The 14782-nt window shown below is 56.4% G+C and overlaps 1 protein-coding gene across 2 annotated transcripts in view; it reads right to left on the bottom strand.

Moving 5' to 3' along the window:
- PDIA5 (protein disulfide isomerase family A member 5) overlaps nucleotides 1-14782 on the bottom strand; it is a 138203-nt gene that overhangs the window by 28040 nt on the left and 95381 nt on the right. For both annotated transcript variants that reach the window (XM_049878259.1, XM_049878251.1), the window contains exons 12-14: nucleotides 9483-9553; nucleotides 8777-8937; nucleotides 4121-4251 (exon numbers count right to left, since the gene is read on the bottom strand). In XM_049878259.1, the coding sequence (XP_049734216.1) occupies nucleotides 4121-4251; nucleotides 8777-8937; nucleotides 9483-9553 (363 nt within the window). The remainder of the gene's footprint in view (nucleotides 1-4120; nucleotides 4252-8776; nucleotides 8938-9482; nucleotides 9554-14782) is intronic.

The raw sequence follows: 14782 nt of genomic DNA, 5'->3' as shown, positions 1-14782 counted from the left end.
CACTCTGAGAGAGAACCGCACCCGGCGCCCCCGGCGCCCGGAGAGAGAACCGCACCCGGCGCCCCGAGAGAGAACCGCACCCGGCGCCCCGAGAGAGAACCGCACCCGGCGCCCCGAGAGAGAACCGCACCCGGCGCCCCGAGAGAGAACCGCACCGGCACTCCACTCGAGAGAGAACCGCACCCGGCGCCCCCGGCGCCCGGAGAGAGAACTGCACCCGGCGCCCCGAGAGAGAACCGCACCCGGCGCCCCGAGAGAGAACCGCACCCGGCGCCCCGAGAGAGAACCGCACCCGGCGCCCCGAGAGAGAACCGCACCGGCGCCCGGAGAGAGAACCGCACCGGCACTCCACTCAGAGAGAACCGCACCGGCACTCCACTCTGAGAGAGAACCGCACCGGCACTCCACTCTGAGAGAGAACCGCACCGGCACTCCACTCTGAGAGAGAACCGCACCGGCGCCCCCGGCGCCCGGAGAGAGAACCGCACCCGGCGCCCCGAGAGAGAACCGCACCCGGCGCCCCGAGAGAGAACCGCACCCGGCGCCCCGAGAGAGAACCGCACCGGCACTCCACTGTGAGAGAGAACCGCACCGGCACTCCACTCTGAGAGAGAACCGCACCGGCACTCCACTCTGAGAGAGAACCGCACCGGCACTCCACTCTGAGAGAGAACCGCACCGGCACTCCACTCTGAGAGAGAACCGCACCGGCACTCCACTCTGAGAGAGAACCGCACCGGCACTCCACTCTGAGAGAGAACCGCACCCGGCGCCCCCGGCGCCCGGAGAGAGAACCGCACCGGCGCCCGGAGAGAGAACCGCACCGGCACTCCACTCTGAGAGAGAACCGCACCGGCACTCCACTCTGAGAGAGAACCGCACCGGCACTCCACTCTGAGAGAGAACCGCACCGGCACTCCACTCTGAGAGAGAACCGCACCGGCACTCCACTCTGAGAGAGAACCGCACCGGCACTCCACTCTGAGAGAGAACCGCACCGGCACTCCACTCTGAGAGAGAACCGCACCGGCACTCCACTCTGAGAGAGAACCGCACCCGGCGCCCCCGGCGCCCGGAGAGAGAACCGCACCGGCGCCCGGAGAGAGAACCGCACCGGCACTCCACTCTGAGAGAGAACCGCACCGGCACTCCACTCTGAGAGAGAACCGCACCCGGCGCCCCCGGCGCCCGGAGAGAGAACCGCACCCGGCGCCCCGAGAGAGAACCGCACCCGGCGCCCCGAGAGAGAACCGCACCCGGCGCCCCGAGAGAGAACCGCACCGGCACTCCACTCTGAGAGAGAACCGCACCCGGCGCCCCGAGAGAGAACCGCACCCGGCGCCCCGAGAGAGAACCGCACCGGCACTCCACTCTGAGAGAGAACCGCACCCGGCGCCCCGAGAGAGAACCGCACCCGGCGCCCCGAGAGAGAACCGCACCGGCACTCCACTCTGAGAGAGAACCGCACCCGGCGCCCCGAGAGAGAACCGCACCCGGCGCCCCGAGAGAGAACCGCACCCGGCGCCCCGAGAGAGAACCGCACCGGCAGTCCACTCGAGAGAGAACCGCACCCGGCGCCCCCGGCGCCCGGAGAGAGAACTGCACCCGGCGCCCCCGGCGCCCGGAGAGAGAACCGCACCGGCACTCCACTCGAGAGAGAACCGCACCCGGCGCCCCGAGAGAGAACCGCACCGGCACTCCACTCGAGAGAGAACCGCACCGGCACTCCACTCGAGAGAGAACCGCACCCGGCGCCCCGAGAGAGAACCGCACCGGCACTCCACTCGAGAGAGAACCGCACCGGCACTCCACTCGAGAGAGAACCGCACCCGGCGCCCCGAGAGAGAACCGCACCGGCACTCCACTCGAGAGAGAACCGCACCGGCACTCCACTCGAGAGAGAACCGCACCCGGCGCCCCGAGAGAGAACCGCACCGGCACTCCACTCGAGAGAGAACCGCACCGGCACTCCACTCGAGAGAGAACCGCACCCGGCGCCCCCGGCGCCCGGAGAGAGAACCGCACCCGGCGCCCCCGGCGCCCCGAGAGAGAACCGCACCGGCACTCCACTCGAGAGAGAACCGCACCCGGCGCCCCGAGAGAGAACCGCACCGGCACTCCACTCGAGAGAGAACCGCACCCGGCGCCCCCGGCGCCCGGAGAGAGAACCGCACCCGGCGCCCCGAGAGAGAACCGCACCCGGCGCCCCGAGAGAGAACCGCACCGGCACTCCACTCGAGAGAGAACCGCACCGGCACTCCACTCGAGAGAGAACCGCACCCGGCGCCCCGAGAGAGAACCGCACCGGCACTCCACTCGAGAGAGAACCGCACCGGCACTCCACTCGAGAGAGAACCGCACCCGGCGCCCCCGGCGCCCGGAGAGAGAACCGCACCCGGCGCCCCCGGCGCCCCGAGAGAGAACCGCACCGGCACTCCACTCGAGAGAGAACCGCACCCGGCGCCCCGAGAGAGAACCGCACCGGCACTCCACTCGAGAGAGAACCGCACCCGGCGCCCCCGGCGCCCGGAGAGAGAACCGCACCCGGCGCCCCCGGCGCCCGGAGAGAGAACCGCACCCGGCGCCCCGAGAGAGAACCGCAGCCGGCGCCCCGAGAGAGAACCGCACCCGGCGCCCCGAGAGAGAACCGCACCGGCACTCCACTCGAGAGAGAACCGCACCGGCACTCCACTCGAGAGAGAACCGCACCCGGCGCCCCGAGAGAGAACCGCACCGGCACTCCACTCGAGAGAGAACCGCACCGGCACTCCACTCGAGAGAGAACCGCACCCGGCGCCCCCGGCGCCCGGAGAGAGAACCGCACCCGGCGCCCCCGGCGCCCCGAGAGAGAACCGCACCGGCACTCCACTCGAGAGAGAACCGCACCCGGCGCCCCGAGAGAGAACCGCACCGGCACTCCACTCGAGAGAGAACCGCACCCGGCGCCCCCGGCGCCCGGAGAGAGAACCGCACCCGGCGCCCCGAGAGAGAACCGCACCCGGCGCCCCGAGAGAGAACCGCACCGGCACTCCACTCGAGAGAGAACCGCACCGGCACTCCACTCGAGAGAGAACCGCACCCGGCGCCCCGAGAGAGAACCGCACCGGCACTCCACTCGAGAGAGAACCGCACCGGCACTCCACTCGAGAGAGAACCGCACCCGGCGCCCCCGGCGCCCGGAGAGAGAACCGCACCCGGCGCCCCCGGCGCCCCGAGAGAGAACCGCACCGGCACTCCACTCGAGAGAGAACCGCACCCGGCGCCCCGAGAGAGAACCGCACCGGCACTCCACTCGAGAGAGAACCGCACCCGGCGCCCCCGGCGCCCGGAGAGAGAACCGCACCCGGCGCCCCCGGCGCCCGGAGAGAGAACCGCACCCGGCGCCCCGAGAGAGAACCGCAGCCGGCGCCCCGAGAGAGAACCGCACCCGGCGCCCCGAGAGAGAACCGCACCGGCACTCCACTCGAGAGAGAACCGCACCCGGCGCCCCCGGCGCTCGGAGAGAGAACCACACCCGGCGCCCCGAGAGAGAACCGCAGCCGGCGCCCCGAGAGAGAACCGCACCCGGCGCCCCGAGAGAGAACCGCACCCGGCGCCCCGAGAGAGAACCGCGCCGGCGCTCGGAGAGAATGGGACTCTGCTTTCACCACAGCTTCAAACGCAGTGGCTTCAGGGCCACTTGGGAAGGTCAGGGAGAGGGGGCTGGGGTGGGCATGATGGGGGACAGTGGAAGTCTCGGCATCAGCAGCTTCCCAGCCCCTCAGATCTCCAGTTCTGAAGGGAAGGCTGTGCCTTGAGGAGAGGGAAGAAGCTGAGGGGAGGGAAGGAAGTGGCCTGGTGGGCGCGAGGCAGCCCGAAGAACCCAAGGACCTGAGGAGATGGACAAAGCCTTCCCGAAAATGAGGGAGAGTAATTTCCTCCTCTCCTGAGACTCTAGGCGTTTAAGGACCTCTCAAGCCTAGAAAGGTATCGGCGGAGTCTCGCTCCCAGCAGAGAGGATCCAAAGAACCTGCAGGTTCTGTGACTGAAGTGGTGGCTGCCTGGCGCCGCAGGGGATTCTGGGTTCAGTCTGGCCGACCCCTCTGGCTCTTCCCTTGATGAGCACTTCCAAGCTACTTACAAGGCGCATAGAACATGACCAAGGTGTGCTTCTTCTTCTTCAGGGTCTCCCGGAAGTTGTCCCCGACCAGATGCAACACACTCGTCTGCTGCTCTTCCCAGGTGGGCTCTGGGGGTGGGGGAGCCTCGGGGCTGCAGGAAGCCAGGGGTGGAGGGGAAACAGTCATGAGGAAAGGCCCCTGGGCTGTAAGCATACCCACCTGTACGCCCCACCCACCCGGGGACACACTCACACAAAGAAATCAATTGGTTGATCTTAAAAATTCATCTTAAAACCTGGTTAAAACATGAACAAATCTGCACCATCAGAAAAGATGTTCTGAGTCCTTCTGGCCTATTAAGGAGCCCTTTTGTGAAGATGTGGAAGATACACTTGAGGGCAGGGCAGCCTTTCTACCCCCATCACGTCCTTCTTGCCAAAGGTAGGTCCTTCTCCATGTTCGGGGCTCCTCCCCACCCTCCCGCCTCCTCTGGTGCCCTAAAGGACTCTCCATTATCTTCTGCTCCTGTGCCTTCGTCTGGTGAAGGAAGCACCAGCCAAGGAGTGAGGTAAGCCTGGGTGCGAATCCAGGTTACTTATCAGCTCTGTGATCTTATGTAAGTTACTAAACCCCTCTGAGCCTCCATTCTCTTTCTGTTAAGTGAGGACAATGGTAACTACTTCCTGGGATCCCTATGAAGGTCAGAGACTGTGCATGTAAAGCACCTAATGTTTACTGAGCACCTATATGCTCTAATAAATGACAAGTGTCCAGAACACCTTGGCAATTTTTCAGTGTCTTCCTGTCTACTGGATCCCCCCACTCTGCCTCACACAAGTACAGATCTCCAGGGTCTTTTAGAAGCCTTGGCGTGCCCTTGCTGCCCTCTCTACAACCTAACTTCTTTCTCTCTTTCCTTTCTCCAAGAAGTGTCTCTGGGGAGTGGTCAGCTCCCAGTGCGACCTCGGCCTCCCCCTGCCCCAGCTGGTTCTAATCAAGTGCAGCAGGGGGCCACCCGATACCCTCACCTTTTGAAAGCACCCTCTGCCGAGCCCCTACAGCATCCCATCTTTCCCTGCACCTTTCTCATGGAGCTCTCTCTTTTCCCAGCTCTGTCTCCAGCCACTGAACCCTCTAATGATCTCATCCATCTGCATGGCTTAAATGATCCCCATGGGTGTGCATGGCTACAGCCAGACCTCTTACCCATGTCCCTACTTCCAGGTGTTCTTCAGGTATTTCCACCTGGAGGTCCCACTGTCGCCTTTAACCCAGTATGACTTAGAACATACCCCTAGCCCCAAGCCCCCCATCAGCTTTCCAACCCAACTTCTTTATTTTAGCTAACAGCACAACTGCTCCTGTGACCAGGATGGGACCCTCCCAGCCATCCTGTCTTCTTCTCTTTTCTTTGTCCCCTCTGGCCCCTGTCATTAAGCCCTGGATCCATGGTTGACACCATCTACTGACCTTTGTGCCCCACCCCCACCCCCGAATCCTGCCTCCCCAGGCTAGCCTGCTGGCGGGGGCACATCTCAGTCGCCCACAGCTCGGCCACCTGTGTACATGCCGGAAACACCTCAGCCTCAACCACTGCCGTCTGCTCGTCCTGCTTCTGGGTAGCAAGACTCAACTCCCTGTCTCAGGCGTCTGCTGCTCATGCTCCAAAGGGGAAATGGAAGGATTCCTTTCAAATGCTGGAAGAGCCACTACTTGTCTCTGCACAAGGCCCTTAACCTCTCTGAGCCTAAGTTTCCTCATCGATGAAATGAGAATAAAAAGCTGTCTTCATTAGCACCTAAGAATGAAATGGGGCGACATATATAGAAGCGATCTGCAAGGCTGCTTGCTTGCATTGGTGCTTTCAGTGAAAGGCCCAGATGACGAGTAGAATCAATATTAAAAATAGCTTCCCTTCTTTGAGTATCTCTACACCATGACCTGTGCTAAGCGCTTCTCACATATTGCCTAATTGTCTAGATAAGTCTATGAGAAAAGTATTATCATCTCCATTTTACAGATGGGAAACTGAGGCTTAGCGGTATTAAGTAAATGGCTCGAGGTTATGACGCGAGTGCAGGCCTCTCAGACTCCAAAGTCCGAGCTCATAACTCTAGTGCTGTTCAGCCTCTCAACAGCAGCAGCCATGCACAGGAAGGGCAGAGACCCCTGCACTCACGATTTATGGCCAGGTGGTCTCTGGAGCACTGATGAGCAGTGCTTGACACTCCCAATTCCCTCTGCTCTCCAGCCACAAACCCAACCACCGGACCTTGTCTAGCCCCCGGTCAGCCCTGCTCAGTTCCTCCCAGTGAACCAGCCCTGGCACCAGAGTGAGGCTGAACAGGTAGGTGTGAGGATGCAACCTACTTCAGACTCCAAAAGAATGAGGGATGAAGGAGCGTCCCATCCCTCTCGGAGGTGAATCACCACCCCTCTCTGGTCCTGAGACAAAGGCCTGGCTACTCGCAGAATCCTCCCCCGTGGGACAAGCAGGACAAAGTGAGGGAAACTGAGAATAGCCCCTTATTGTCTCACTCACCTCTTGCCAGAGGCCTCTCCTGAGCCCAGTGGGAACTTTGCTCTCGTCCTATAAGCAGGTGTTTCTCAAAACACCATGGATGAGGGCCATTCAGACCCCCCTGAATCAAGGCTTCAGAGGCAGGAGCCCTGGAATCTGCATCTTAAATAAGCACCTCTCACCTGGCCATGCTCACGTATATCCAAGTCTGAGGACCAACGTCCCAACTAAGTACCTCAGTCTAGACGGCCCTGTTTTGCGTGGGTCTTGCATTAATTTGTGACTCAAGTCCTGGCCCACACAGGCATCATTACGCCATGTGCCAGGGACTTCTGCAAAGGCTGGGACATGTCTTCTTTTACTTTATATTGCCCTGGTGCTAAAATGAGGAAATAGCCCTGAATATTCAAGTTATGGGGGAGTGTGCACATCTGTATGTGTGTGTGTGTGTGTGTGTGTGTGTGTGGTGCGGGGAGGGGAAGGTGGGCAGGAAGGAAGCAGCTCAGCTGCACCCTGATAATTTCTGCTGCTTAAGCACACAGCCTGGGCTTTCTCCGTTTCCCAGGGCACCTGTGCAATGGGCCCGGTTACTCTCCTCATACCTGTTGCCATCAGTCATTTCTGACTCACAGAGACCCTAGGACAGAGTAGAACTGCCCCATAAGTGTAATGGATTGAATCGTGTCCCCAAAAAATATGTGTCAACTTGGTTAGGTCATGTGGGGTTGTCCTCCATTTTGTGATTTTCCTTTGTATTATAAATCATAATCTCTGCCTGTGGTTAAAGAGGATTAGGGTGGGATGTAACACCTTGCTCAGGCCACATCCCTGGTCCATTGTAAAAGGATTTTCCCTAGGGGGTGGCCTGCACCACCTTTTATCTCTCAAGAGATAAAAGGGAACGGAAGCAAGCAGAGTTGGGGACCTCATACCACCAAGAAAGCAGCACCAGGAGCAGAGCATGTCCTTTGGACATGGGGTCCCTGCGCCTGAGAAGCTCCTTGACCAGGGGAAGATTGAGGACAAGGACCTTCCTCCAGAGCCGACAGAGAAAGCCTTCCCTTGGAGCTGACACCCTGAATTTGGACTTGTAACCTACTAGACTGTGAGAAAATAAATTTCTCTTCGTTAAAGCCCTTCATCTGTGGTATTTCTGTTATGGCAGCACTAGATGACTAAGACAATAAGGTCCCCAAGGCTGTAATCTTTATGGAAGCAGACTGTCATATCTTTCTCCCAAGGAGCAGCTGGTAGTTTCAAACAGCCAACTTTTTGGTTAGCAGCTAAGCGCTTTAATCACTGTGCCACCAGGGCTTCAACTCTCCTCACAGGAAGGGAAATGCTAAGAACTGTAGGCTCCAAAGTACCAGAGTGAGGAGAGGGCCCCACTCAGGGCTTCTGGACTCACAGGCTTTATTCTCAATGCCTAGACTCTGCAGCCTGCACTGTCGCCACCGTGGAAGACCCAGTCAGCCACTGGAAAATCTGGGGAGCAATGAGTCCAGTTCTGGGCTTGAAGAGCTGTCTGTTTCCTTCATGTTTTCAAAAGGGATGGAATAAAATGCAGATGATGAAACTTGAGGCTGAGGGAGATTAGGAAACGGGGTCCTCCAGAGAAAAGAAACACATGGCTTACAGGAGTTTACGGGACCTCATCATTGACCTGCTGGGTTAGGACACGGTACTAGCACGGCAGGGGACCTGCTGGGTTAGGACTTGGTACCAGGACACCAGAGGACATGCTGGGTTAGGACATGATACTAGCACAGCAGGGGACCTGCTGGGTTAGAACATGGTACCAGGACACCAGAGGGCCTGCTGGGTTAGGACACAGTACCAGCACATCAGAGGGCCTGCTAGGTTAGGACATGGTACCAGGACACCAGAGGACATGCTGGGTTAGGACATGATACTAGCACAGCAGGGGACCTGCTGGGTTAGAACATGGTACCAGGACACCAGAGGACATGCTGGGTTAGGACATGGTACCAGCATAGCAGAGATGGCATTAGGATTTTGGGAACCAAATCTGTCTCTGTTTCTGTAGGCCCTGAGCCAAGAACCATGGACCGGAAGGTGTACTTCCTCTCCCCCTGGTGTCCCCAGTGGCTGCCAGCCAGCAGTCGAGATGTGCTATTGAGACAGTGAGACTTACTTTTGCATCCATTCAATAAAATTCTTCTTTGTTCTGAGCACAGGCACTGCATATTTTTCTCCATTCTTAAAATACTTCAGTGTAGGAAACTCGGAGATATGGAATCTTTCTGCCAGGGCCTTGTTGACGGTGGCATCGACAGCTGCAAGGACACCAGAGCTCTGGGATGGGGGAAAGGCCAACCATGCATTACAGCCTCAGACGCAGTGCTGGAGAACAGAGACGCCCAGACGCCAGCCCCCACACCTGCCCTGGACCCGTAGGAATGTGACTGAGGTGGCAGCTGGTCCCCCCAGTTCATGTATCAGGGAATCGATGAGCATTGCCATGCCCATCATTGCTCATCTAGGGGCTGAGATAAGGCTTTTAAATCTGCCCCACCAACCATGTGGGGTACCCTGGGGCCTGTTCCCAACAGTCACGGTCCTAGAAAAAAGGGCATATCATGGGGCCGAACTCCAGAGCTGTGTCCTGGTAGAGGCCATCTGGACGGGAATAAGGATGTGGCCCTGTAGCTTTCCTGCTGCTTTCTGTCCCTAGTTGGGATCTACCCATCTGACCAAGTGGACACACAAGCACCACAGACCTCCAGGGACTGGGGGAGCCGCTGCAGGGCTCGCGGGGCAAAGTTGTTTCAATGATTCCACGTATCACTGATTGCTTAATAAAAACGGGGCTGGGAGGTGGGTAAGGAAAGGAAGCGTACGTCTGCTTCTCCATGGAGGACTTCCGCTGCGTTCTCGAACTCCGGCTTCATTTTCTTACAGTGTCCACACCCTGTGGGAAGAAATCAAGAAGTCATCCCCATAGCACGGGAGCTCCAGTGGTACCCACCAGCCTCCTCTGTACTACAGCTTGGCCCCACTCCTATACACCGGGGTGTTTGGCAGAAAATGAGGAGCACCAGAGCCGAGCAAAGGAATCTGGTACCTAATCCACTGGCGGTGGGAGGGCAAGAGGCAAAGATGAAACAACGTATGTAAACAATACTGGCAACATGCACAAAGCCCGGTGTGCCAAGCACTGTCTAAACAGCCCCACACCAGTTCTACAAAGTAGGAACTCCCCATTTTATAGATGAGAAAACTGAGGCACAGAAAGGGTGACTGACTTGCCCAATGGTGCATACACAGCCACATGTCACAGAGCGGGGATGAAAACCTAAGCAACCTGGCTGGAGGCCACGGTCTGTGTTACCCAGCCTGTGCTGAGTAGATGAACAATAACGTAGCCGCTACCACCATTATCATTTTTTCAGGACACAAGGGAGTCCGTCTGGGGCTTTGAACTGGGAAAAAGAATTCATGGAAGCGACAGTTATGGGAGGTGTGGGGAAGTAAGTTCCAGTGGCTTCTAAGTGAGACAGGACATGATATAACAGGCACGGGACTTGTCATTTCCAAACGAATGGCAGTGTCCTTGGGTAGACATGGCTCTGCTCTTTTCTTACAATGACGTGAATGCAGTAAGCTACCCCAAATATTATAGTTTATATATTGAAAAGAAAAACAGCACTTTGTGTAGATGTCATCAGAAGATGTGAAAACTGTTTTCACTTTAATAAAAAGAGCATGTCCCAACTTCTGATGTTCTACGGGCTGTGAAGTGAGAACTGCAGGTGCTCGGCTGGAGATGGCTCTACAGGTGAGCCTGGCTTGGAGGCCACGCGTGAGCCAGCTGAGCAACGATGGACCGGACTGACTAGGTCTTCTCGGGGAGGGTGATAAAGTGTGGGAGCAGTTTCCCTGCAAGTCTGAGTACCCCTCAATTCTACCACTGATTGTTAGAGAAAAGAAAGAAGACAGTCATATACTGGCATTATCAGAAGAGACCTCCCACCCACTCCAGAAGCCATCTGAGCCCTAAAAGTGGCTTCCCTGCCTCCGTCTGAGCACTTGGATGGGACGAAAGGTCCCTATCTCCTCCAGCGTTGTTCCTACAGAGCTCAGCTCCAGGTGGCCCTGAGACATGAACATATCTCTCCATTCCATTCCTGCCTGTCCCTGGTTCCTCAGTCCACTCTCACCTTGTCTTTCCCAGGGAACAAGGGGTCCCAGAGCTGCTACCCTCCCACTCACTGATAACAGAAAATGTCAAATATACAACCATCAGGGCCTAACTGATGACAGCGTGTCCAGGCCAGTGTTGCCAAATCCCCCCCTGCACAAGGCAGTTGTGGGGGAGAGGGGTCATGAGATGACTCGGTCAAGGAAACTCACACAGATGGAATCCAGCCAGGGAGAGGCCACAATTCTTAGCTGTACCAGAATGCTGATTCTTCTGAAACAGACCCAAGGAAGTGGGACGCCTCTGGCCCTCAACTCAGAGGCTCCACGATGCTGAATGGGCAGGAGAAACTGCTGAGCATGGAGGCTTCTAGAAAAATCAATCAGGCAGGCTGCAGCACCTGCTACACCAGGCGCTCCTACTCCTGCTGGGTTACAATGCAGAATGGTGAGAAAAGGTCTCAGCCCCTGGCATCTTCCAGCCTAAAGACTGACAGGACCATGGGCACACATGATGCCTTTGAGAGATGAACCACAGAGAGGGCACTGTCCTTGGGACAGCTGGTGGCCCCATCCCTCTGTCCTTGCTGCACACTGTTCACCTGTCACAGCACTCATCACAGCACGTGCCAGACTACGAATGCCTAAAGGCGGAGTCTGGGGAGTTTTCTACCTCGCACCTCCACGTGAAGCAAAAGAGACTGCCACATAAGAGATAAACAGTAGTGTGTATTGAAGAATACTGAATATACTATGAGCAAATCTATCTTGGAAGAAGTACAGCTAGGATGCTCCTTAGATGCGAAGATGGTGGGACTTCGCCTCATTTACTTTGGACATGTTTTCAGGAGGGATCAGTCCCTGAAGAAGGACATGATGTTTGGTAAAGTACAGGGTCAGTAAAAAAGAGAAAGACCCTCAAGGAAATGGACTGACACAGTGTCTGCAACAATAGGCTCAACACAGCAACGACCGTGAGGACGGCACCGGACTGGACACTATTTTGTTCTATTGTACATAGGGTCGCTGTGAGTTGGGACCAACGTGATGGCACCTAACAACAGTAAGTATTTATTGGTCAACAGTGAAAAGAGCAAACCTAACTAAATAATAAGTGGAAAACAACTAGGGCATCAGGGGTTTGAGAAGACTTCCCGGAGGAAGCAAGTGAAAGGATGGCATTGATAAGAGACCAGGAACAGAACCCACAGCAAGGATGGGGAGGGCAGCCACAGAGGAAGGCCCATCTGGGCTCCCATTCAGGAGGGTGGCATTCTGCTGCCAAGGCCTGAGGAGGGCACATCACCCCAAGTAAGGGTTTCTAGAGACTGACCTGGAACCGCTAAGCTCCCGGCCCCACCTGGGGCTGCCCCTTCCCGACAACCAGGCTAGGAGAGAGCAGCCTGGCTCTGCCTGGCCCCAGTCTCCACAGCAAAGTTCTTAACCCCCCTGGAGTCAGACGTCTTTGAAGTCATAATTAAAGTATAAGCCCTTCTTCCAAAACAACGCACAGTGTTACACATGACTTCAGAGGTTTCCTGGTCTGATGGGAGCCCACTCAGGGCCCCCTGCGGACTGTAGAGATATAGAGGTCATCGTTATTTCGAAATACAAGAACATTATTTTCCAGAAACACACGCTCAGCACTGTTATAACCCATTTGTCACTTTCTAAACCATCGGGTTACCAAGGGGTTTTTTGTTTTGGTAAGTTGGTTGTTTGGAACTGAAAATGTATTTTCCCCACAGATTACATATAGATTCCCAGGACTGGCCACAAAAGCCTATTTAACAGAATGTACCTGAAGTCTGCCAGGCATGGAAGTGCCTTTTCTACTTCCGTGAACCTGTGTGAAAAAGAAGCAGCTTGCAATCCAGCTCAGGATGCCAAGGTGGCATCTCTTTGCCAAGCAGCAGCTGCCCAGCAACAGAAAGAAGAGGGACGAGAATTCGTGAGGAGACAGGGGAGCTGCTCTTGGTCAGCTCAGGGCAGGATTCTGGACATTTCCGGGGTCACTGACACTCTTGAGAACTTACTGAAAACTTCTCCTCCCCTTTCCTGTACTGATGTATACATACCCCAGATCTACTCCAGGGGGATCCCAGACGCCCAGGTTCACAGACCCCCGGTTAAGAGGCCAAGACAGGGGAGAGTTGTCCCAACGGGTATCCAGAGTCAGTACCCTTCTACTCTGATCCACATACCAAAAACAAATGGAATATTCTGGAAAAGGCTCTGACATAACATGAAATATACTGAGACCTTTTGGGGGAGAAGGATTCTTACTAAAATAAAAAGGAGTTAATCTTTGGGGTTTCCTGGCAGGACAAAAAAGTTCTATAACTCTTAAAGGAACACCCCCCTAGGTTGACAGCTCCTTGCACCCTGCCCCCGATGACCACCCCCTTCTCCCGTTCCCAAGTTGACGTCCCCCTGACTGGGGTGGAGTAAGAAAGCCCACCCTGCATGAAGAGACTTTGAGAAAAGGGAGCTTGGAGGCACTCCTGCTGGTGGTAGGTCTGTCACCCAAGAGTTGAGTGGGCCTGAAGAGGAGTGGGTGGTCCCTACAAAGCCCTCACCTGTCAACTGCCCCAAGATAGGCCCGCTCAGCCCAGCAGTGCACAATGGAGACACCTGGGCAGGCCATGGGAGATATTTCCTGACCATCCTTTCCCCTAGCACAACAGAACGGTGCTGTCAGGCCAGCTGCTGTCACAGCATGTGGTCAGGGAGAACAGTGGGGCTGGAGCAGGGGTGGAGGTGGAAGACAAAGAAAAACCATTGCCATTTATGGAAAATTGCTGTTTCTTTCCAAAATGTCCCAATGTGGCGAGATCTCTGAAGATGAAAGAATTCACCGTGCACTGGTAGAGACGTTTTCCCTAAAACTTTTATCAGGTTCTGGCCCTTTGAGGCCACTGCCCCCACCCGGAGGCAAACAGGTTCCATATTACCTGCCAGCTCCTGTCAGTGGTGGGCGAGAGGTAGGTTCTGAGACTGAGAACTGGCTTACTGGGAAGAAGGACCATGAACCCCTGATGTCTGCCATGGATGTGGGACCGGCAGTGGAGTGTCTGCCAGGAAAACATCCAGGTTCTTTAGCGGGCCCTCAGGCTTTCTCTCCTGAACGTCCAGCCTCATCTTCAGTACCCTCCCAAATAATAAAAGTGCTGACATCTGCACTGGTTGTGCACAACCTGTACATCAGCATCCCTGCAAGACACACACAACAGAACTCACTAGGTCCATTTTACAGACCCGGAAATTGTGGCTCTGGGAGATGAAGTGACCAATCCAGGACCCCAGGGCCTCCGTGAACACAGAGATGGGATTAGAAGGTGGATCTTCTGGCCTGGAGCTCCTGCCACAGTGTTCACACAAGCCTACCTTTCCCATCAAGTTTTTCTGTCCTTGTGGTGGTTAAGATTGTGTGTCAACTTAGCTGGGCCATGATTCTCAGTGTTTTGGCAGCTGTATAATGTTGTGATCGCTTCCCTGTGGAAATCTGATATGTGATTGCCCCCATGATGGAGTCTGCTGAGTGGTACCAGTGGGGACGGGGCCTGTGGCAGTTCACCACCCCTTCAGCCTTCATTTCTCCACCTTCTACTGCCTACTTCCTTCCTGCTTGCCTTGCCAAGGTTGTTGGCTTGTTCTGGATCCAGCAGCTGCCTCTCGTCTGACGTCCGGTTCTTGGGACTTGAGCTAGCAGCTTACCTGCCCATCTTGGGATTCGTCGATCTTCACAGCCTGTGAGCAAGAGTCCTGCTCCCCGACCTACTGATCTCGGGTTCGCCAGCCCCTGCAGGTACGTGAATCAGGAGCAACTTTGTGGTCTTGCCTGCCGACCTTGGGATTCCTCGACCTTCACAGCCTGTGAGCGGGAGCTCTGCTGTCCAACCTGTTGATCTTGGGTTCACAAGCTTCTGCGGCTCTGTGAACTGGGAAAGGCCTCTCTCTATCCTGATTCACAGACTCGGGACGTTTTAACCTTTACAAT

Source organism: Elephas maximus, chromosome 1 (assembly GCF_024166365.1).
Source record: "Elephas maximus indicus isolate mEleMax1 chromosome 1, mEleMax1 primary haplotype, whole genome shotgun sequence".
Lineage (NCBI taxonomy): Eukaryota > Metazoa > Chordata > Mammalia > Proboscidea > Elephantidae > Elephas > Elephas maximus.
Note: the sequence above shows the minus strand (reverse complement) of the source record. Positions and strands in the feature narration are given on the sequence as shown.